Here is a 22,898-nt window from a genome sequence, read left to right on the forward strand (position 1 = left end):
CACATACTCTCATTTAACACACATACTCTCATTTAACACACATACTCTCATTTAACACACATACTCTCATTTAACACTCATTTAACACACATACTCATTTAACACACATACTCATTTAACACACATACTCATTTAACACACATACTCATTTAACACACATACTCATTTAACACACATACTCTCATATAAACACACATACTCTCATATAAACACACATACTCTCATATAAACACACATACTCTCATATAAACACACATACTCTCATATAAACACACATACTCTCATATAAACACACATACTCTCATATAAACACACATACTCTCATATAAACACACATACTCTCATATAAACACACATACTCTCATATAAACACACATACTCTCATATAAACACACATACTCTCATATAAACACACATACTCTCATATAAACACACATACTCTCATATAAACACACATACTCTCATATAACACACATACTCTCATAACACACATACTCTCATAACACACATACTCTCATATAACACACATACTCTCATATAACACACATACTCTCATATAACACACATACTCTCATATAACACACATACTCTCATATAACACACATACTCTCATATAACACACACACTCTCATATAACACACACACACCACATACACTCTTCTATAAGACAGAGAAGTTGCGACCAAGTAAACATGGTGTTGTGACCCAGTAATGGGTCCCGACCCGTGGTTTGAAGAACTCTCATCTAGTTCATACTCCATATTCTATAAAATCAAAATATCACAGGCAAGTTTTCAAACTGTATACCTAATGTGAAATTAACTCACTGTGTGAGAGGAAAGAGGTTGTCATGACCTAGGCTGAGAAAAGCTGTACAGCTAACCACAACTTCCAACATGTGGTGCAGCTTTTTCACACGGTGAACCTGCTCCTGTAGATCCACGTCATTGGTAATAAAGTAGTCCTTTTGTGAGATAAAACAGTAGCCTCAGTTCACTGGAGACAGACTTTCCCAGATTAACAAAAACTCACATGTGTTACTTTAGAAGGCTAAGAAAAAGGTTAAACATTTCTAAAATGAGATAAAACAATTAGTTACTAATGTTAGCATAAAATAACCTTCAATTGTGTTATATATGTAAAGACAGTTATGTTCATTATTGCTATTAAACCAGCTAACATATGGTAAAGTGACTGACACATCACATAAAAACTTCAGACTTGTAATATTGTAGTTAAATATTTAAACTTACCAAGTAATTGAAAGTTGCCAGCTCCTGACCTATGAGGAGAAAAATAAAATTTATGCTTGCCTGATAAATTTCTTTCTTTCCAGACATGGAGAGTCCACGACGTCATTCCAATTACTAGTGGGATATTCACACCTGGCCAGCAGGAGGAGGCAAAGAGCACCTCAGCAAAGCTGTTAAGTGTCACTTCCCTTACCCCTAACCCCCAGTCATTCAGCCTAAGGGAAATGGAAAAAGAAGATAACACAAAGGTGTAGCGGTGCCTGAGGTTTAGTAAAAAATTACTGTTTAATCTTAAGGGTCGGGTCGTGGACTCTCCATGTCCGGAAAGAAAGAAATTTATCAGGCAAGCATACATTTTAGTTTCTTTCCTAAGAGATGAAGAGTCCACAACGTCATTCCAATTACTAGTGGGAACCAATACCCAAACTAGAGGACACGGAATGAACAGGGAGGGAGAACAAGACAGGCAGACCTAAACAGAAGGCACCACAGCTTGAAAAACCTTTCTCCCAAAAGAGGCCTCAGCCGAGACAAAAGTATCAAATTTGGAAAAAGTATGCAGAGAGGACCATGTTGCCGCCTTGCAAATCTGTTCCACAGAAGCTTCATTTTTGAAAGCCCAAGAAGAGGAGACAACCCTAGTGGAATGAGCTGTAATTCTCTCAGGAGGCTGCAGGCCAGCAGTCTCATAAGCAAAAGGAATCATACTTCTCAACCAGAGGGATAGAGAAAACAGAATTTATGTTTACCTGATAAATTACTTTCTCCAACGGTGTGTCCGGTCCACGGCGTCATCCTTACTTGTGGGATATTCTCTTCCCCAACAGGAAATGGCAAAGAGCCCAGCAAAGCTGGTCACATGATCCCTCCTAGGCTCCGCCTACCCCAGTCATTCGACCGACGTTAAGGAGGAATATTTGCATAGGAGAAACCATATGGTACCGTGGTGACTGTAGTTAAAGAAAATAAATTATCAGACCTGATTAAAAAAACCAGGGCGGGCCGTGGACCGGACACACCGTTGGAGAAAGTAATTTATCAGGTAAACATAAATTCTGTTTTCTCCAACATAGGTGTGTCCGGTCCACGGCGTCATCCTTACTTGTGGGAACCAATACCAAAGCTTTAGGACACGGATGAAGGGAGGGAGCAAATCAGGTCACCTAAATGGAAGGCACCACGGCTTGCAAAACCTTTCTCCCAAAAATAGCCTCAGAAGAAGCAAAAGTATCAAACTTGTAAAATTTGGTAAAAGTGTGCAGTGAAGACCAAGTCGCTGCCCTACATATCTGATCAACAGAAGCCTCGTTCTTGAAGGCCCATGTGGAAGCCACAGCCCTAGTGGAATGAGCTGTGATTCTTTCGGGAGGCTGCCGTCCGGCAGTCTCGTAAGCCAATCTGATGATGCTTTTAATCCAAAAAGAGAGAGAGGTAGAAGTTGCTTTTTGACCTCTCCTTTTACCGGAATAAACAACAAACAAAGAAGATGTTTGTCTAAAATCCTTTGTAGCATCTAAATAGAATTTTAGAGCGCGAACAACATCCAAATTGTGCAACAAACGTTCCTTCTTTGAAACTGGTTTCGGACACAGAGAAGGTACGATAATCTCCTGGTTAATGTTTTTGTTGGAAACAACTTTTGGAAGAAAACCAGGTTTAGTACGTAAAACCACCTTATCTGCGTGGAACACCAGATAAGGAGGAGAACACTGCAGAGCAGATAATTCTGAAACTCTTCTAGCAGAAGAAATTGCAACTAAAAACAAAACTTTCCAAGATAATAACTTAATATCAACGGAATGTAGGGGTTCAAACGGAACCCCCTGAAGAACTGAAAGAACTAAGTTGAGACTCCAAGGAGGAGTCAAAGGTTTGTAAACAGGCTTAATTCTAACCAGAGCCTGAACAAAGGCTTGAACATCTGGCACAGCTGCCAGCTTTTTGTGAAGTAACACAGACAAGGCAGAAATCTGTCCCTTCAGGGAACTTGCAGATAATCCTTTTTCCAATCCTTCTTGAAGGAAGGATAGAATCTTAGGAATCTTAATCTTGTCCCAAGGGAATCCTTTAGATTCACACCAACAGATATATTTTTTCCAAATTTTGTGGTAAATCTTTCTAGTTACAGGCTTTCTGGCCTGAACAAGAGTATCGATAACAGAATCTGAGAACCCTCGCTTTGATAAAATCAAGCGTTCAATCTCCAAGCAGTCAGCTGGAGTGAAACCAGATTCGGATGTTCGAACGGACCCTGAACAAGAAGGTCTCGTCTCAAAGGTAGCTTCCAAGGTGGAGCCGATGACATATTCACCAGATCTGCATACCAAGTCCTGCGTGGCCACGCAGGAGCTATCAAGATCACCGACGCCCTCTCCTGATTGATCCTGGCTACCAGCCTGGGGATGAGAGGAAACGGCGGGAACACATAAGCTAGTTTGAAGGTCCAAGGTGCTACTAGTGCATCCACTAGAGCTGCCTTGGGATCCCTGGATCTGGACCCGTAGCAAGGAACTTTGAAGTTCTGACGAGAGGCCATCAGATCCATGTCTGGAATGCCCCACAGCTGAGTGACTTGGGCAAAGATTTCCGGATGGAGTTCCCACTCCCCCGGATGCAATGTCTGACGACTCAGAAAATCCGCTTCCCAATTTTCCACTCCTGGGATGTGGATAGCAGACAGGTGGCAGGAGTGAGACTCCGCCCATAGAATGATTTTGGTCACTTCTTCCATCGCTAGGGAACTCCTTGTTCCCCCCTGATGGTTGATGTACGCAACAGTTGTCATGTTGTCTGATTGAAACCGTATGAACTTGGCCCTCGCTAGCTGAGGCCAAGCCTTGAGAGCATTGAATATCGCTCTCAGTTCCAGAATATTTATCGGTAGAAGAGATTCTTCCCGAGACCAAAGACCCTGAGCTTTCAGGGATCCCCAGACCGCGCCCCAGCCCATCAGACTGGCGTCGGTCGTGACAATGACCCACTCTGGTCTGCGGAATGTCATTCCTTGTGACAGGTTGTCCAGGGACAGCCACCAACGGAGTGAGTCTCTGGTCCTCTGATTTACTTGTATCTTCGGAGACAAGTCTGTATAGTCCCCATTCCACTGACTGAGCATGCACAGTTGTAATGGTCTTAGATGAATGCGCGCAAAAGGAACTATGTCCATTGCCGCTACCATCAAACCGATCACTTCCATGCACTGCGCTATGGAAGGAAGAGGAACGGAATGAAGTATCCGACAAGAGTCTAGAAGTTTTGTTTTTCTGGCCTCTGTCAGAAAAATCCTCATTTCTGAGGAGTCTATTATTGTTCCCAAGAAGGGAACCCTTGTTGACGGAGATAGAGAACTCTTTTCCACGTTCACTTTCCATCCGTGAGATCTGAGAAAGGCCAGGACAATGTCCGTGTGAGCCTTCGCTTGAGGAAGGGACGACGCTTGAATCAGAATGTCGTCCAAGTAAGGTACTACAGCAATGCCCCTTGGTCTTAGCACAGCTAGAAGGGACCCTAGCACCTTTGTGAAAATCCTTGGAGCAGTGGCTAATCCGAAAGGAAGCGCCACGAACTGGTAATGCTTGTCCAGGAATGCGAACCTTAGGAACCGATGATGTTCCTTGTGGATAGGAATATGTAGATACGCATCCTTTAAATCCACTGTGGTCATGAATTGACCTTCCTGGATGGAAGGAAGAATAGTTCGAATGGTTTCCATCTTGAACGATGGAACCTTGAGAAACTTGTTTAAGATCTTGAGATCTAAGATTGGTCTGAACGTTCCCTCTTTTTTGGGAACTATGAACAGATTGGAGTAGAACCCCATCCCTTGTTCTCTTAATGGAACAGGATGAATCACTCCCATTTTTAACAGGTCTTCTACACAATGTAAGAATGCCTGTCTTTTTATGTGGTCTGAAGACAACTGAGACCTGTGGAACCTCCCCCTTGGGGGAAGCCCCTTGAATTCCAGAAGATAACCTTGGGAGACTATTTCTAGCGCCCAAGGATCCAGAACATCTCTTGCCCAAGCCTGAGCGAAGAGAGAGAGTCTGCCCCCCACCAGATCCGGTCCCGGATCGGGGGCCAACATTTCATGCTGTCTTGGTAGCAGTGGCAGGTTTCTTGGCCTGCTTTCCCTTGTTCCAGCCTTGCATTGGTCTCCAAGCTGGCTTGGCTTGAGAAGTATTACCCTCTTGCTTAGAGGACGTAGCACTTTGGGCTGGTCCGTTTCTACGAAAGGGACGAAAATTAGGTTTATTTTTTGCCTTGAAAGGCCGATCCTGAGGAAGGGCGTGGCCCTTACCCCCAGTGATATCAGAGATAATCTCTTTCAAGTCAGGGCCAAACAGCGTTTTCCCCTTGAAAGGAATGTTAAGTAGCTTGTTCTTGGAAGACGCATCAGCTGACCAAGATTTCAACCAAAGCGCTCTGCGCGCCACAATAGCAAACCCAGAATTCTTAGCCGCTAACCTAGCCAATTGCAAAGAGGCGTCTAGGGTGAAAGAATTAGCCAATTTGAGAGCATTGATTCTGTCCATAATCTCCTCATAAGGAGGAGAATCACTATCGACCGCCTTTATCAGCTCATCGAACCAGAAACATGCGGCTGTAGCTACAGGGACAATGCATGAAATTGGTTGTAGAAGGTAACCCTGCTGAACAAACATCTTTTTAAGTAAACCTTCTAATTTTTTATCCATAGGATCTTTGAAAGCACAACTATCCTCTATGGGTATAGTGGTGCGTTTGTTTAAAGTGGAAACCGCTCCCTCGACCTTGGGGACTGTCTGCCATAAGTCCTTTCTGGGGTCGACCATAGGAAACAATTTTTTAAATATGGGGGGAGGGACGAAAGGAATACCGGGCCTTTCCCATTCTTTATTAATAATGTCCGCCACCCGCTTGGGTATAGGAAAAGCTTCTGGGAGCCCCGGGACCTCTAGGAACTTGTCCATTTTACATAGTTTCTCTGGGATGACCAACTTGTCACAATCATCCAGAGTGGATAATACCTCCTTAAGCAGAATGCGGAGATGTTCCAACTTAAATTTAAACGTAATCACATCAGGTTCAGCTTGTTGAGAAATGTTCCCTGAGTCAGTAATTTCTCCCTCAGACAAAACCTCCCTGGCCCCATCAGACTGGGTTAGGGGCCCTTCAGAACCATTATTATCAGCGTCGTCATGCTCTTCAGTATCTAAAACAGAGCAGTCGCGCTTACGCTGATAAGTATTCATTTTGGCTAAAATGTTTTTGACAGAATTATCCATTACAGCCGTTAATTGTTGCATAGTAAGGAGAATTGGCGCGCTAGATGTACTAGGGGCCTCCTGAGTGGGCAAGACTCGTGTAGACGAAGGAGGGAATGATGCAGTACCATGCTTACTCCCCTCACTTGAGGAATCATCTTGGGCATCATTGTCATTGTCACATAAATCACATTTATTTAAATGAATAGGAATTCTGGCTTCCCCACATTCAGAACACAGTCTATCTGGTAGTTCAGACATGTTAAACAGGCATAAACTTGATAACAAAGTACAAAAAACGTTTTAAAATAAAACCGTTACTGTCACTTTAAATTTTAAACTGAACACACTTTATTACTGCAATTGCGAAAAAACATGAAGGAATTGTTCAAAATTCACCAAATTTTCACCACAGTGTCTTAAAGCCTTAAAAGTATTGCACACCAAATTTGGAAGCTTTAACCCTTAAAATAACGGAACCGGAGCCGTTTTTAACTTTAACCCCTTTACAGTCCCTGGTATCTGCTTTGCTGAGACCCAACCAAGCCCAAAGGGGAATACGATACCAAATGACGCCTTCAGAAAGTCTTTTCTAAGTATCAGAGCTCCTCTCACATGCGACTGCATGTCATGCCTCTCAAAAACAAGTGCGCAACACCGGCGCGAAAATGAGACTCTGCCTATGATTTGGGAAAGCCCCTAAAGAATAAGGTGTCTAAAACAGTGCCTGCCGATATTATTATATCAAAATACCCAGAATAAATGATTCCTCAAGGCTAAATATGTGTTAATAATGAATCGATTTAGCCCAGAAAAAGTCTACAGTCTTAATAAGCCCTTGTGAAGCCCTTATTTACGATCTTAATAAACATGGCTTACCGGATCCCATAGGGAAAATGACAGCTTCCAGCATTACATCGTCTTGTTAGAATGTGTCATACCTCAAGCAGCAAGAGACTGCTCACTGTTCCCCCAACTGAAGTTAATTGCTCTCAACAGTCCTGTGTGGAACAGCCATGGATTTTAGTGACGGTTGCTAAAATCATTTTCCTCATACAAACAGAAATCTTCATCTCTTTTCTGTTTCTGAGTAAATAGTACATACCAGCACTATTTCAAAATAACAAACTCTTGATTGAATAATAAAAACTACAGTTAAACACTAAAAAAACTCTAAGCCATCTCCGTGGAGATGTTGCCTGTACAACGGCAAAGAGAATGACTGGGGTAGGCGGAGCCTAGGAGGGATCATGTGACCAGCTTTGCTGGGCTCTTTGCCATTTCCTGTTGGGGAAGAGAATATCCCACAAGTAAGGATGACGCCGTGGACCGGACACACCTATGTTGGAGAAATAGAAGTTGCCTTCTGAGCCTTACACTTTCCAGAGAAACAAACAAACACAGGGCAGAAGACTGGCAAAAATCCTTAGTAGCCTGTAGGTAAAATTTGAGAGCATGCACAACATTCAAGTTATGCAGCAGACGTTCCTTATGAGAAGAAGGATTAGGACAGAGAGAAGGAACAATTTCCGGATTAATATTTCTATCCAAAACCACCTTAGGGAGAAACCCCAATTAAGTACGAAGGACCGCCTTATCCGCATGATAAATAAGGTAAAGCGAATTGCAGTGCAAAGCAGAGAGTTCAGAAGCACTCTGAGCAGAAGAAATAGCGATAAGAAACAAACCCTTCCAAGATAACAGCTTAATATCCATGAAATGCATTGGCTGAAACGGAGCCTGCTGCAAAACTCTAAGAACAAGGTTAAAGATCCAAGGAGGAGCAACAGGTTTAAACACAGGCCTGATTCTGACCAGGGCCAGACAAAAAGATTGAATATCTGGGACATCAGCCAGACGCTTATGTAAAAGAATAGATAATGCAGATATCTGACCTTTCAGAGAACTGACTGACAACCCTTTCTCCAGACCATCCTGGAGAAAAGAAAAAAAAATCTAGGAATCCTGGGCCTACTCCAAGAGTAGCCCTTCGATTCACACCAATAAAGGTATTTACGCCATACATTATGGTAAATTTTACGAGTAACAGGCTTGCGAGCATGGTATCAATGACTGACCTAGAGAAACGAGATTTGGATGGAGGAAAGGACCCTGAGTTAGAAGGTTCTTCCTCAGAGGTAACCTCCAAGGAGGAAGAGATGACATCTTCACTAGGTCTGCAAACCTGTGAGGCCATGCAGGAGCCAATAGAATTACAGACGCTCTCTCCTGTTTGATACGAGCAATGACTCGTGGAAGGAGCGCAAACGGAGGAAACAGGTATGCTAGACCGAAATTCCAAGGGACCGCCAGAGCATCTATCAGGGCAGCCTAAGGATCTCTTGACCTTGAACCGTACCTTGGAAGCTTGGCGTTCTGACGAGACGCCATCAGATCCAACTCCGGCACCCCCCACTTGAACATTAACCTGAAGAACACCTCCGGATGGAGAGCCCACTCCCTGGTATGAAAGGTCTGTCTGCTCAGAAAATCCTCCTTCCAGTTGTCCACTCCTGGAATGTGCATGGCATATAGAAGACAATTGTGAGCTTCCGTCCACTGAATAATCCGAGTCACCTCCTTCATGGCCAAGGAATTCCGAGTTCCTCCCTGGTTGATGTAAGCCACTGAGGTGGTGATGTCCGACTGGAACCGGATAAACCGGGCTAAGAACAATTGAGGCCAAGTCATCAGAGGTTTGAAGATCACTCTGAACGCCAAGATGTTTATGGGAAGAGAAGAGTCCTCCCTAGTCCATAGGCCCTTAGCCTTTAACAAGTCCCAGACTGCTCCAAAGCCTAGCAGGCTGGTATCCATGGTCACAATCACCCAGGAGGGTCTCCGGAAGCATGTGCCCTAAGACAGATGATCCTGAGAATCTCTTGTCAACTGGTCCAGATCTATCCTCTGAGACAGATCTGAATGGTCTCCGTTCCATTGTCTGAGAATGCATAAATGCAGAGCTCTCAAATGGAATCGAGCAAAGGGAATGATGTCCATGGAAGTGACCATCAGACCAATTACCTCCAGACATTGAGCCACTGATGGCCAAACAGACTGTAGAGAGAGGCAAGAAAAGAGAAGTTTGGATTTCCTGACCTCTGTCAGAAAAATCGTCATAGATAGGGAATCTATGATGGTCCCTAAGAAACAAATCCTTGTAGCTGGAACAAGGGAACTCTACTCAAGATTCAGTTTTCATCAGTGGGAACGTAGAAAAGACAACAAGATCTCTGTATGAGAGTTTGCTTGTTGAAAAGATGGCGTCTGAACCAATAGGTCATCCAGATAAGACACCACCGCAATTCCCCCAGACCTGACAACTGCCAAGAGAGCCCCAAGAACCTTTGAGAAAATTCTGGGAGCTGTGGCAAGGCCAAACGGAAGAGCAACAAATTGAAAGTGCTAGCCTAGAAAAGTAAATCTCAGGAACTGGTTATGATCCGTGTAGATGGAAACATGAAGATAGGCGTCCTTCAGGTCTATGGTCGTCATGAACTGACCTTCTTGGACCAAGGAAAGAATGAAACGAATGGTTTCCATTTTGAAGGACTGAGCACTGAGAAATTTATTGAGACACTTGAGGTCTAAAATGGGTCGTAAATTTCCCTCCTTTTTGGGAACCACAAATAGATTTGAATAAAATCCTAGACCCTGTTCCCTTACTGGAACTTGAACAATCACTCCCAAGGAGGAAAGGTCCTGAACACACTTTAAGAATACCTCTCTTTTTATCTGATCCGCAGATAACCTCGAGAGGAGAAATCTGCCCTTGGGAGGACTAGATTTGAATTCTATTTTGTACCCCTGAGATACTATGTCCACAGCCCAAGGATCTGGGACATCTCGTATCCACGCTTGCCGAAACAAAGAAAATCTGCCCCCCACTTGATCCGATCCCCGGACCGGGGGCAAACCCTTCATGCTGACTTAGTCTCAGTTGAGGGCTTCTTTATTTGCTTTCCCTTATTCCAAGACTAATTGGGTCTCCAAGAAGACTTGGACTGCTCCTGCTTGGAGGAGGAAGAGGAAGACTTTTGACCTTTGAAGTTACACAAGGAACGAAAATTACTTTGATGCCCTTTAGGTCTCTTTTTCTTGTCTTGTGGTAGAAAGGACCCCTTTGCACCTGTCATTTCAGAAATTATTTCTGCCTTACCAGGACCAAAACAGGGTCTTACCCTTGTAAGGTAGCGACAGGAGCTTGGACTTGAAGGTAACATCAGCTGACCAAGATTTCAGCCACAGATCCCTATAGGCTAGAACAGTGAAACCAGACATCTTATCCCATTCTTGTATAATGATCTCTGTCACACAGTCTGGAACAGGAAACACTTCCACCGAGGAAGGAACATCATAGTATTTGTTAAGCTTAGTAGATTTCATAGGGCTAAAAGCGACAGAAGAGTCGGAGTCATCCAAAGTAGCCAGTACCTCCTTTAGCAGTAAACAAAGGTGTTCAAGCTTAAATATGAAGTTTACTTCTTCAGCATCAGTCAAAGGCATTATACTGTCAGAATCAGAGATTTCACCCTCAGAGGCTACCGAGGTATCCTCCTCATCAGACTTATGAGGAAGGTCAACCTTTGCGTCAGCAGAAGTGACATACACCTTACACTCAGAAAAATGTTTAGATTTCCTCTTGCGCTTCCCCAACATGGGAAAAACAGATAAAGCCGCGGATACCGCAGAAGATATCTGAGCAGTAAAATCTGATGGCAAATATACTCCTCCAGGAGGTTGAGAGGAAATGGAGGGCACTATATGTGAAGTCATTGAGGCTTGGGACGTTTGAGGAGAAAGCTGTGGAATTGCCTGAACAGCATCATTCCAGAGAGACATTAAGCTCAGAAACAAATACTTTATCTTAACATTTCAATGTATTTTCTAAACATTAGGAACAAAATTGCATAGATAAAACAATTTGGGCCTCTAAACACAATAAGCATTTATCCATAGGAACAGACTCCTGCTCCAAGTCCATAGCAGAAAAACTTCCCAAACATTAAAGGAATGACAATTATTTAAAAAACGAAATTTATGCTTAACTGATAAATGTATTTCTTTCTTGACAAGGTGAGTTCACGGATCATCATCAATTACTGTTGGTAATATCACTCCTGGCCAGCAGGAGGAGGCAAAGAGCACCACAGCAAAGCTGTTAAATATAACTTCCTACCCACAATCCCCCAGTCATTCGACCAACGGGAAAGGAGAGAAAGGAAACAACAGAAGGTGCAGAGGTGCCTGAGGTTTATATAACAAAAAACTGTCTGAAAAACAGGGCGGGCCATGGACTCACTGTGTCAAGAAATAAATAAATTTATCAGGTAAGCATAAATTTTGTTTTCTTTCTAATGACAGAGTCCACGGATCATAATCAATTACTGTTGGGAATCAATACCCAAGCTAGAGGATGATAAGGGAGGGACAAGACAGGGAACCTAAACAGAAGGCACCACTGCCTAAAAAACCTCTCACACAAAGCAAACTTCAGCAGAAGCAACATGTCAAATTTTTTAAAGTAAAGAAAAGGTACGCATAGACAACTAAGTAGCAGTCCTTCAAACTTGTTCAACAGAAAAAGAAAATTTATGCTTACCTGATAAATGTATTTCTTTTTTGACACGATGAGCCCACAGATCATCTTAATTACTAATGGGATAGTAACCTCCTGGTCAGCAGGAGGCGGCAAAGAGCACCACAGCAAAGCTGTTAAATAGCTCCTCCCTTCCCTCCCACTCCAGTCATTCGACCGAAGTTAGGAAGAGAAAGGAAAAGCCAAGGTGCAGAGGTGTCTGAAGTTTACAATAACCCACAACCTGTCTAAAAGAACCGGGCGGGCCGTGGACTCATCGTGTCAAAAAATAAATAAATTTATCAGGTAAGCATAATTTTTTTTCTTTTCTTTAAGACACGATGAGTCCACGGATCATCTTAATTACTAATGGGATTCAATACCCAAGCTATAGTACGCAGATGATACGGGAGGGAAAAGACAGGGAACCTAAACGGAAGGCACCACTGCTTGAAAAACCTTTCTCCCAAAAGCGGCCTCAGCCGAGGCAAAAGTGTCAAATTCGTTGAAAAAGTGTGAAGAGAGGACCAAGTTGCAGCCTTGCAAATCTGTTCAACAGAAGCTTCATTTTTGAACGCCCATGAGGAAGCAACAGCCCTCGTGGAATGAGCCATATCTCTCCCGGGAGGCTGCTGTCCAGCAGTCTCATATGCAAAACGTATGATACTCTTCAGCCAAAAATAAAGAGAAGTAGCTGTAGCTTTCTGTCCCTTGCGTTTTCCTGAGAAAACCACAAACAAAGAAGAAGACTGACGACAGTCCTTAGTCGCCTGCAGGTAAAACTTTAAAGCACGGACCACATCCAAATTGTGCAGAAATCTTTCCTCCTGAGAAGGAGGATTAGGAAACAAGAAAGGAACAACAATCTCCTGATTAATGTTCCAATCAGAAACAACCTTAGGAAGAAATCTTAATTTAGTACGTAAAACTACCTTATCTGAATGGAAAATAAGATAAGGAGACTCATACTGTAATGCCGAGAGCTCTGACACTCTCCGAGCAGAAGAAATAGCAACAAGAAATAAAACTTTCCAAAGTAACAACATAATATCTAAGGAATGCATAGGCTCAAACGGAGCCCCTTGAAGAACTCTGAGAACTAAATTCAGACTCCATGGTAAATAACTGGTTTGAATACAGGCCTGATCCTGGCCAAGGCCTGACAAAATGATTGAACATCTGGGACATCTGCCAGACATTTGTGTAACAAAATAGATAAAGACAGAGATTTGACCCTTTAAGGAACTTGACGATAAACCTTTCACCAAACACTCTTGGAGAAAAGACAAAATTCTAGGAATCCTAACTCGACTCCATGAGTTGCCCATGGATTCACACCAATAGAGATTTTTATGCCATATCTTATGATAAATTTTTCTAGTGACAGGCTTACAAGCCTGAACCATGGTCTCAATGACCGAGTCAGAAAAACCCAGCTTGGATAATATTAAGCGTTCAATCTCCAAGCAGTCAGTTTCAGAGAAACCAGATTTGGGTGAAGGAGAGGCCCTTGAATTAGAAGGTCCTTCCTCAACGGAAGTCTCCAAGGTGGCAGAGATGACATGTCCACTAGATCTGCATACCAAATCCTGTGAGGCTAAGCCGGTGCTATGAGGATCACCAATGCCCTATCCTGCTTGATTCGAGCAATGACCCGAGGAAGAAAAGCAAACGGAGGAAAGAGCTGGAGAACACTTCCGGATGGAGTTCCCACTCTCCCAGATGAAAGGTCTGCCTGCTCAGAAAATCCGCCTCCCAGTTGTCCACCCCTGGGATGTGGATCGTCGACAGGCAGCAAGAATGGGCCTCCGCCCACTGAATTATTTTGTTCGACTGGAACCTGATAAACTGGACCGAGGCTAACTGAGGCCAGGCCAGAAGAACATTGTAGATCGTTCTCAGCTCCAGAATGTTTATAGGAAGCCCCCTGAGCCCTTAGGGAGCCCCAGACTGCTCCCCACCCTAGAAGGCTGGCGTCTGCTGTCACAATCACCGAAGGTGCTCTGCGAAAGCAGGTTCCCTGGGAGAGATTATTCAGAGACAACCACCATTGAAGAGAATCCCTTGTCTCCAGCTCCAGTAGTATTCGAGGAGACAAATCTGTATAATCTCCAATCCATTGCCTGAGCATGCTTAACTGCAGAGATCTGAGATGGAACCGAGAAAACGGGATGATGTCCATTGCTGCCACCATCAGCCCGATTACCTCCATGCACTGAGCCACTGAAGGCCGAGGAGTGGACTGAATGACTAGACAAGTATTGATAATCTCTGATTTCCTGACATTCTGTCAGAAAAATCTTTATTGATATGGAAACTATTATGGTTCCCAAGAAAGTTACCCTTGTGCTTGGGACTAAGGAACTCTTTTCCAAATTTACCTTCCACCTGTGAGATCGTGGGAAGGATAACACCATGTCCATGTGAAATCTTGCTTGCTGTAAGGATGGTGCCTGGACTAGGATGTCGTCCAGATAGGGCGCCACTGCAATGCCCCGTAACCGAAGCACCGCCAACAGCGATCCCAGAGCCTTTGTGAAAACTCAGAGCTGTGGCAAGACCAAAAGGAAGAGTCACGAACTGGAAGCGTTTGTCCAGAAAGGCAAACCATAGAACTTAAGACGATTCTTGTGAAAGGCACATGAAGGTACGCGTCCTTGAAATCCACTGTTGTCATAAATTGACCCTCTTGGATCAAGGGAAGAATGGAACGAATAGTTTCTATCTTGAAGGACGGTACACTAAGAAATTTGTTTAGACTCTTGAGATCTAAAAAGTGGTCTGAAGGTTCCCTCTTTTTTGGGAACCACAAACCGATTGGGATAAAAAAAAAAAGACCCTGTACCTGTATTGGAACTGGAACAATCACTCCCAGGACTGAGAGGTCTCCTACGTAGTGTAAGAACGCCTCTCCTTTTGTCTGATCTGCAGATAACCTTGAAAGCAGAAACCTGCCTCTGGGAGGAAAACTTTTAAACTCTAATTTGTATCCCTAGGACACTACTTTTCTATTGCCCAGAGATCCTGAACATCTCAAACCCAAGCCTGAGCGAAGACGGAAAGTCTGCCCCCTACAAGATCCGATTCCGGATCGGGGGCATGTCCTTCATGCTGTCTTTGATTCAACAGCAGGCTATTTGTATTTTTTTTTTTTATTATTCTTTAAATTTCAAAAGAGATTATTTCCGTCAAGCCAGGTCCCAACAAGGTCTTCCCCTTGTAAGGAATCGCTAAAAGCTTAGACTTAGAGCATACATCCGTAGAACAAGGCTCTAACCATAAGGCTCTGTTAGCTGGAACAGAGAAACCTGAAACCTATGCTCCCAGTTTGATAACTTGAAAGGAAGAATTTGAAATAAAGGAATTAGCCAATTTGAAAGCTTTTATCCTATCCTGGATTTTATCCAGGGGAGTTTCTGACTTAGTAGCATCAGACAACGCATCTAGTGGCGGTAGCAAAGTACACAGCTGGTTGCCATTGTAAGCCCTGGTGTACATCCCTTTTCTAATTTTTGTCCATAGGACCTTTGAAAAACCCAACTATCCTCTAAGGGTATAGTAGTTCTCTTAGCTAAGCTGGAAACTACTCCTTCAAACCCTAGGGAATGTTTGCCCAGCCTCCATAGCCGAGTTGGCTATCGGAAACATCTTTTTAACTATAGGGAATGCAGTCTCTTCCATTCCTTATAACTTACTGGATGTACTAGGATAGATTACACTGGTAGTGCCGGAGTTGCCCAGGGTAGCTAAAACCTCCTAAAGTAACAAATGGAGGTGTTCAAGCTAAAAAACTGAAAGAAAAACAACCTCAGGATCAAATAAAGATATTATTCATCTGAGTCTGAGAATTCTCTCTCAGATAATCCCGAAGTATCTTCCTCTTTCAGGTAACAGGGAAGAACCATTCGGAATAGCAACTACTGAATCAATCACCCTAAATGATTGAAAATAATTCCTCTAGTAATGTTTTCTACCAACGTGGGAAAAACATATAATGCATGAAATGCAGAGTAACTCCGGGTGGAGTGTGATAGGAAGCACAGGGCACTGCATGTGGGCCATAATATTTTGTGGGACACTATAGGAGAAATTTGTGGCATAGATTGACCATTGTCAACAGACTCCTAAACAGCAAATGCCTTAGAAGGAGTAGGTTCAGAAAAGAGTGACTTTTTTTAATAAAGTAACAAAGTAACTTTATTTTTTATTTTTTACACAAATAAACAGCCGAAATTCTTTTAATAAAAATGAACAGATAAAAAACTTTACTGTCTCTTTAAATTTTAATCTGTAACTTTTTATTTTTGTGTGCAGAAATTAGTTAGATTAGCACGCAAATATTGCAGCACCTACTTACACCTCAGTATAAATCTTGCTGAGGTGCCCATCTGTCCATCAGAAAAATACCTTTTAAACTGTTTATTTTCTTGGAAATATACTTAAAAACATAATTTATGCTTACCTGATAAATTTATTTCTCTTGTAGTGTATCCAGTCCACGGATCATCCATTACTTATGGGATATTCTCATTCCCAAAAGGAAGTTGCAAGAGGATCACCCACAGCCGAGCTGCTATATAGCTCCTCCCCTAACTGTCATATCCAGTCATTTGACCGAAAACAAACAGAGAAAGGAGAAACCATAGGGTGCAAAGGTGACTGTAGTTTAATTAAAATTTAGACCTGCCTTAAAAGGACAGGGCGGGCCGTGGACTGGATACACTACAAGAGAAATAAATTTATCAGGTAAGCATAAATTATGTTTTCTCTTGTTAAGTGTACCCAGTCCACGGATCATCCATTACTTATGGGATACCAATACCAAAGCTAAAGTACACGGATGATGGGAGGGACAAGGCAGGATTAAGCGGAAGGAACCACTGCCTGAAGAACCTTTCTCCCAAAAACAGCCTCCGAAGAAGCAAAAGTATCAAATTTGTAAAATTTGGAAAAAGTGTGAAGCGAAGACCAAGTCGCGGCCTTGCAAACCTGTTCAACAGAGGCCTCATTTTTAAAGGCCCAGGTGGAAGCCACAGCTCTAGTAGAATGAGCTGTAATCCTTTCAGGGGGCTGCTGTCCAGCAGTCTCATAGGCTAGGCGTATTATGCTCCGAAGCCAAAAGGAAAGAGAGGTTGCCGAAGCTTTTTGACCTCTCCTCTCTCCAGAGTAAACGACAAACAGGGTAGATGTTTGACGAAAATCTTTAGTAGCTTGTAAGTAAAACTTCAAGGCACGGACTACGTCCAGATTATGTAAGACGTTCCTTCTTTGAAGAAGGATTAGGACACAATGATGGAAAAGCAATCTCTTGATTGATATTCTTGTTAGAAACCACCTTAGGTAAAAACCCAGGTTTGGTACGCAGGACTACCTTATCTGCATGAAAAATCAGATAAGGAGAATCACATTGTAAGGCAGATAGCTCAGAGACTCTCCGAGCCGAGGAAATAGCCATCAAAAACAGAACTTTCCAAGATAAAAGTTTAATATCAATGGAATGAAGGGGTTCAAACGGAACTCCTTGAAGAACTTTAAGAACCAAGTTTAAGCTCCACGGGGGAGCAACAGGTTTAAACACAGGCTTAATTCTAACCAAAGCCTGGCAAAATGCCTGGACGTCTGGAACCTCTGCCAGACGCTTGTGCAAAAGAATAGACAGAGCAGAAATCTGTCCCTTTAAGGAACTAGCTGATAATCCTTTGTCCAAGCCCTCTTGGAGAAAAGACAATATTCTAGGAATTCTAACCTTACTCCATGAGTAATCTTGGATTCACACCAATAAAGATATTTACTCCATATCTTGTGGTAGATTTTCCTGGTAACAGGCTTTCGTGCCTGTATTAAAGTATCAATGACTGACTCTGAGAAGCCACGCTTTGATAGAATCAAGCGTTCAATCTCCATGCAGTCAGTCTCAGAGAAATTAGATTTGGATGATTGAAAGGACCTTGTATCAGAAGGTCCTGTCTTAGAGGCAGAGTCCATGGTGGAAAGGATGACATGTCCACTAGGTCTGCATACCAAGTCCTGCGTGGCCACGCAGGTGCTATCAGAATCACCGATGCTCTCTCCTGTTTGATTTTGGCAATCAGTCGAGGGAGCAGAGGAAACGCATAAGCCAGGTTGAAGAACCAAGGCGCTGCTAGAGCATCTATCAGCGTCGCTTCTGGGTCCCTGGACCTGGATCCGTAACAAGGAAGCTTGGCGTTCTGGCGAGACGCCATGAGATCCAACTCTGGTTTGCCCAAACGATGAATCAACTGAGCAAACACCTCCGGATGGAGTTCCCACTCCCCCGGATGGAAAGTCTGACGACTTGGAAAATCCGCCTCCCAGTTCTCCACGCCTGGGATATGGATTGCTGACAGGTGGCAAGAGTGGTACTCTGCCCAGCGAATTATTTTTGAGACTTCTAACATCGCTAGGGAACTCCTGGTTCCCCCTTGATGGTTGATGTAAGCCACAGTCGTGATGTTGTCCGACTGAAATCTGATGAACCTCAGAGTTGCTAACTGAGGCCAAGCCAGAAGAGCATTGAATATCGCTCTTAACTCCAGAATATTTATTGGAAGGAGTTTCTCCTCCTGAGTCCACGATCCCTGTGCCTTCAGGGAATTCCAGACTGCACCCCAACCTAGAAGGCTGGCATCTGTTGTTACAATTGTCCAATCTGGCCTGCGAAAGGTCATACCCTTGGACAGGTGTACCCGAGACAACCACCAGAGAAGAGAATCTCTGGTTTCCTGATCCAGATTTAGTAGAGGGGACAATTCTGTGTAATCCCCATTCCACTGACTCAGCATGCATAATTGCAGCGGTCTGAGATGAAGGCGCGCAAATGGCACTATGTCCACTGCCGCTACCATTAAGCCGATTACCTACATACACTGAGCTACCGAAGGGCGCGGAATGGAGTGAAGAACACGGCAAGCATTTAGAAGTTTTGATAACCTGGACTCCGTCAGGTAAATTTTCATCTCTACAGAATCTATAAGAGTCCCTAAGAAGGAGACTCTTGTGAGTGGGGATAGAGAACTCTTTTCCTTGCTCACTTTCCACCCGTGCGACCTCAGAAATGCCAAAACTATCTCTGTATGAGACTTGGCAACTTGAAGCTTGACGCCTGTATCAGGATGTCGTCTAGATACGGAGCCACCGCTATGCCTCGCGGTCTTAGAACCGCCAGAAGTGAGCCCAGAACCTTTGTAAAGATTCTCGGGGCTGTAGTCAACCCGAACGGAAGAGCTACAAATTGGTAATGCCTGTCTAGAAAGGCAAACCTTAGAAACCGATGATGATCTTTGTGAATCGGTATGTGAAGGTAGGCATCCTTTAAGTCCACTGTGGTCATGTACTGACCTTCTTGGATCATGGGTAAGATGGTCCGAATAGTTTCCATTTTGAAAGATGGAACTCTGAGGAATTTGTTTAAGATGTTTAGATCCAAAATTGGACTGAAGGTTCCCTCTTTTTTGGGAACCACAGATTCGAATAAAAACCCTGTCCTTGTTCCGTCCGTGGAACTGGATGGATCACTCCCATAACTAGGAGGTCTTGCACACAGCGTAGGAATGCCTCTTTCTTTATCTGATTTGCAGATAGCCTTGAAAGATGAAATCTCCCTTGTTGAGGGGAAGCTTTGAAGTCCAGAAGATATCCCTGAGATATGATCTCCAACGCCCAGGGAACCTGAACATCTCTTGCCCACGCCTGGGCGAAGAGAGAAAGTCTGCCCCCTACTAGATCCGTCGCCGGATAGGGGGCCATTCCTTCATGCTGTCTTAGAGGCAGCAGCAGGCTTTCTGGCCTGCTTGCCTTTGTCCCAGGACTGGTTAGGTTTCCAGGCCTGCTTAGATTGAGCAAAAGTTCCCTCTTGTTTTGAAGCGGAGGAAGTTGATGCTGCACCTGCCTTGGAATTTCGAAAGGCACGAAAATTAGACTGTTTGGCCTTTGCTTTGGCCCTGTCCTGAGAAAGGGTGTGACCCTTACCTCCAGTAATGTCAGCAATAATTTCCTTCAAACCAGGCCCGAATAAGGTCTGCCCCTTGAAAGGAATGTTGAGTAATTTAGACTTCGAAGTCACGTCAGCTGACCAGGATTAAGGCCATAGCGCCCTACGCGCTTGGATGGCGAATCCGGAATTCTTAGCCGTTAGTTTAGTCAAATGAACAATGGCATCAGAAACAAATGAGTTAGCTAGCTTAAGTGTTCCAAGCTTGTCAATAATTTCAGTCAATGGAGCTGTATGGATGGCCTCTTCCAGGGCCTCAAACCAGAATGCCGTTGCGGCCGTGACAGGCGCAATGCATGCAAGGAGCTGTAAAATAAAACCTTGTTGAATAAACATTTTCTTAAGGTAACCCTCCAATTTTTATCCATTGGATCTGAAAAAGCACAACTGTCCTCAACCGGGATAGTAGTACGCTTTGCTAAAGTAGAAACTGCTCCCTCCACCTTAGGGACCGTCTGCCATAAGTCCCGTGTAGTGGCGTCTATTGGAAACATTTTTCTAAATATAGGAGGTGGGGAAAAAGGCACACCCGGTCTATCCCACTCCTTGCTAATAATTTCTGTAAGCCTTTTAGGTATAGGAAAAACATCAGTACACACCGGTACTGCATAGTATTTATCCAGCCTACACAATTTCTCTGGTACTGCAACTGTGTTACAGTCATTCAGAGTAGCTAATACCTCCCCAAGCAACACACTGAGGTTCTCAAGCTTAAATTTAAAATTAGAAATCTCTGAATCAGGATTCCCCGAATCAGAGATGTCACCCACAGACTGAAGCTCTCCGTCCTCATAATCTGCATATTGTGACGCAGTATCAGACATGGCCCTTACAGCATCTGCGCGCTCTGTATTTCTCCTAACCCCAGAGCAATCGCGCTTGCCTCTTAATTCAGGCAACCTGGATAATACCTCTGACAGGGTATTATTCATGATTGCAGCCATGTCCTGCAAGGTAATCGCTATGGGCGTCCCTGATGTAATTGGCGCCATATTAGCGTGCATCCCCTGAGCGGGAGGCGAAGGGTCTGACACGTGGGGAGAGTTAGTCGGCATAACTTCCCCCTCGTCAGAATCTTCTGGTGATATTTATTTTATAGTTAAAGACTGATCTTTACTGTTTAAGGTGAAATCAATACATTTAGTACACATTCTCCTATGGGGCTCCACCATGGTTTCAAACATAATGAACAAGTAGTTTCCTCTGTGTCAGACATGTTTAAACAGACTAGCAATAAGACTAGCAAGCTTGGAAAACACTTTAAACAAGTTTACAAGCAATATAAAAAACGTTACTGCACCTTTAAGAAACACAAATTTTGTCAAAATTTGAAATAACAGTGAAATAAGGCAGTTACACTAATGACATTTTTACAGTGTATGTAACAAGATAGCAGAGCATTGCACCCACTTGCAAATGGATGATTAACCCCTTAATACCCAAAACAGAATAATAAAAGACAAAAACGTTTTTTTTTGTTTGTTTTTTTAAACAGTCACAACAACTGTCACAGCTCTACTGTGGCTTTTTACCTCCCTCAAAAACGACTTTGAAGCCTTTTGAGCCCTCCAGAGATGTCCTGGATCATGCAGGAAGAAGCTGGATGTCTGTGTCTGTAATTTTTGCTGTTCAAAAAAAACGGCAAAATAGGCCCCTCCCACTCATATTACAACAGTGGAAAGCCTAAGGAAACTGTTTCTAGGCAAAATTCAAGCCAGCCATGTGGAAAAAAACTAGGCCCCAATAAGTTTTATCACCAAATACATATAAAAACGATTAAACATGCCAGCAAACGTTTTATATTACATTTTTATAAGAGTATGCATCTCTATTAATAAGCCTGATACCAGTAGCTCTCACTGCATTTAAGGCTTTACTTACATTAGTTCGGTATCAGCAGCATTTTCTAGCAAATTCCATCCCTAGAAAAATATTAACTGCACATACCTTATTGCAGGAAAACCTGCACGCCATTCCCTCTCTGAAGTTACCTCACTCCTCAGAATAAGTGAGAAAAGCCATGGATCTTAGTTACTTCTGCTAAGATCATAGAAAACCCAGGCAGATTCTTCTTCTAAATACTGCCTGAGATAAACAGTACACTCCGGCACCATTTAAAAATAACAAACTTTTGATTGAAGAATAAACTAAGTATAAAACACCACACTCCTCTTACGACCTCCATCTTGGTTGAGGCTTGCAAGAGAATGACTGGATATGACAGTTAGGGGAGGAGCTATATAGCAGCTCTGCTGTGGGTGATCCTCTTGCAACTTCCTGTTGGGAAGGAGAATATCCCATAAGTAATGGATGATCCGTGGACTGGATACACTTAAGAAGAGAAATAAACGATACGTTATTATACATAAACAAGTCCGAAACGCTGTACTTTTAATAGCGCTGGCTGGATCCGCATTGAGAAGGAAAACACTAAAGACTGTGTTAGATGCTCTGCCTTCCGATATCGTAATTGAGGTGGAGAGCGCAATCTAACACAGACTCGACGTAGCTCTGCTCCTCGTGGGCGTGATAACACTCCATTTCCCGGCACCATTATGACTGTTCCATGAGATAGAGGATAGTGCAGCCCAAAACGGCGCCAAAAGTAAATCTGCCCATCGTGGGCGTATCAAACAATCTCCCGGTCTCCATTAGTATGCATAGATAGGCCACCGGGAGCTAACTGAACCACTTAATTTTGCACACTGTTGAGAAATTGGGGACAAATTGTGCTACCGCATGTTAGGTAGCTCTATAGCCCATATGAGTGACCCAAACAACCACCTCCCGAGTCGTCATTTTGTTCACCC

General features: G+C 43.4%; 1 protein-coding gene across 1 annotated transcript in view; it reads right to left on the reverse strand.

Annotated features, from left to right (window-relative positions):
* Window positions 1–557: 557 nt before the first annotated feature.
* The window catches only part of ZWILCH (zwilch kinetochore protein), a 208,947-nt gene continuing 186,606 nt past the window's right edge, over window positions 558–22,898 (reverse strand). Inside the window, exons 14-15 of the mRNA XM_053718525.1 lie at window positions 1,254–1,282; window positions 558–964 (exon numbers count right to left, since the gene is read on the reverse strand). Of these exons, the coding sequence (XP_053574500.1) occupies window positions 824–964; window positions 1,254–1,282 (170 nt within the window). The 3' untranslated portion in view covers window positions 558–823. The remainder of the gene's footprint in view (window positions 965–1,253; window positions 1,283–22,898) is intronic.

Source organism: Bombina bombina, chromosome 6 (genome assembly GCF_027579735.1).
Source record: "Bombina bombina isolate aBomBom1 chromosome 6, aBomBom1.pri, whole genome shotgun sequence".
In the NCBI taxonomy this organism is placed as follows: Eukaryota; Metazoa; Chordata; class Amphibia; order Anura; family Bombinatoridae; genus Bombina; species Bombina bombina.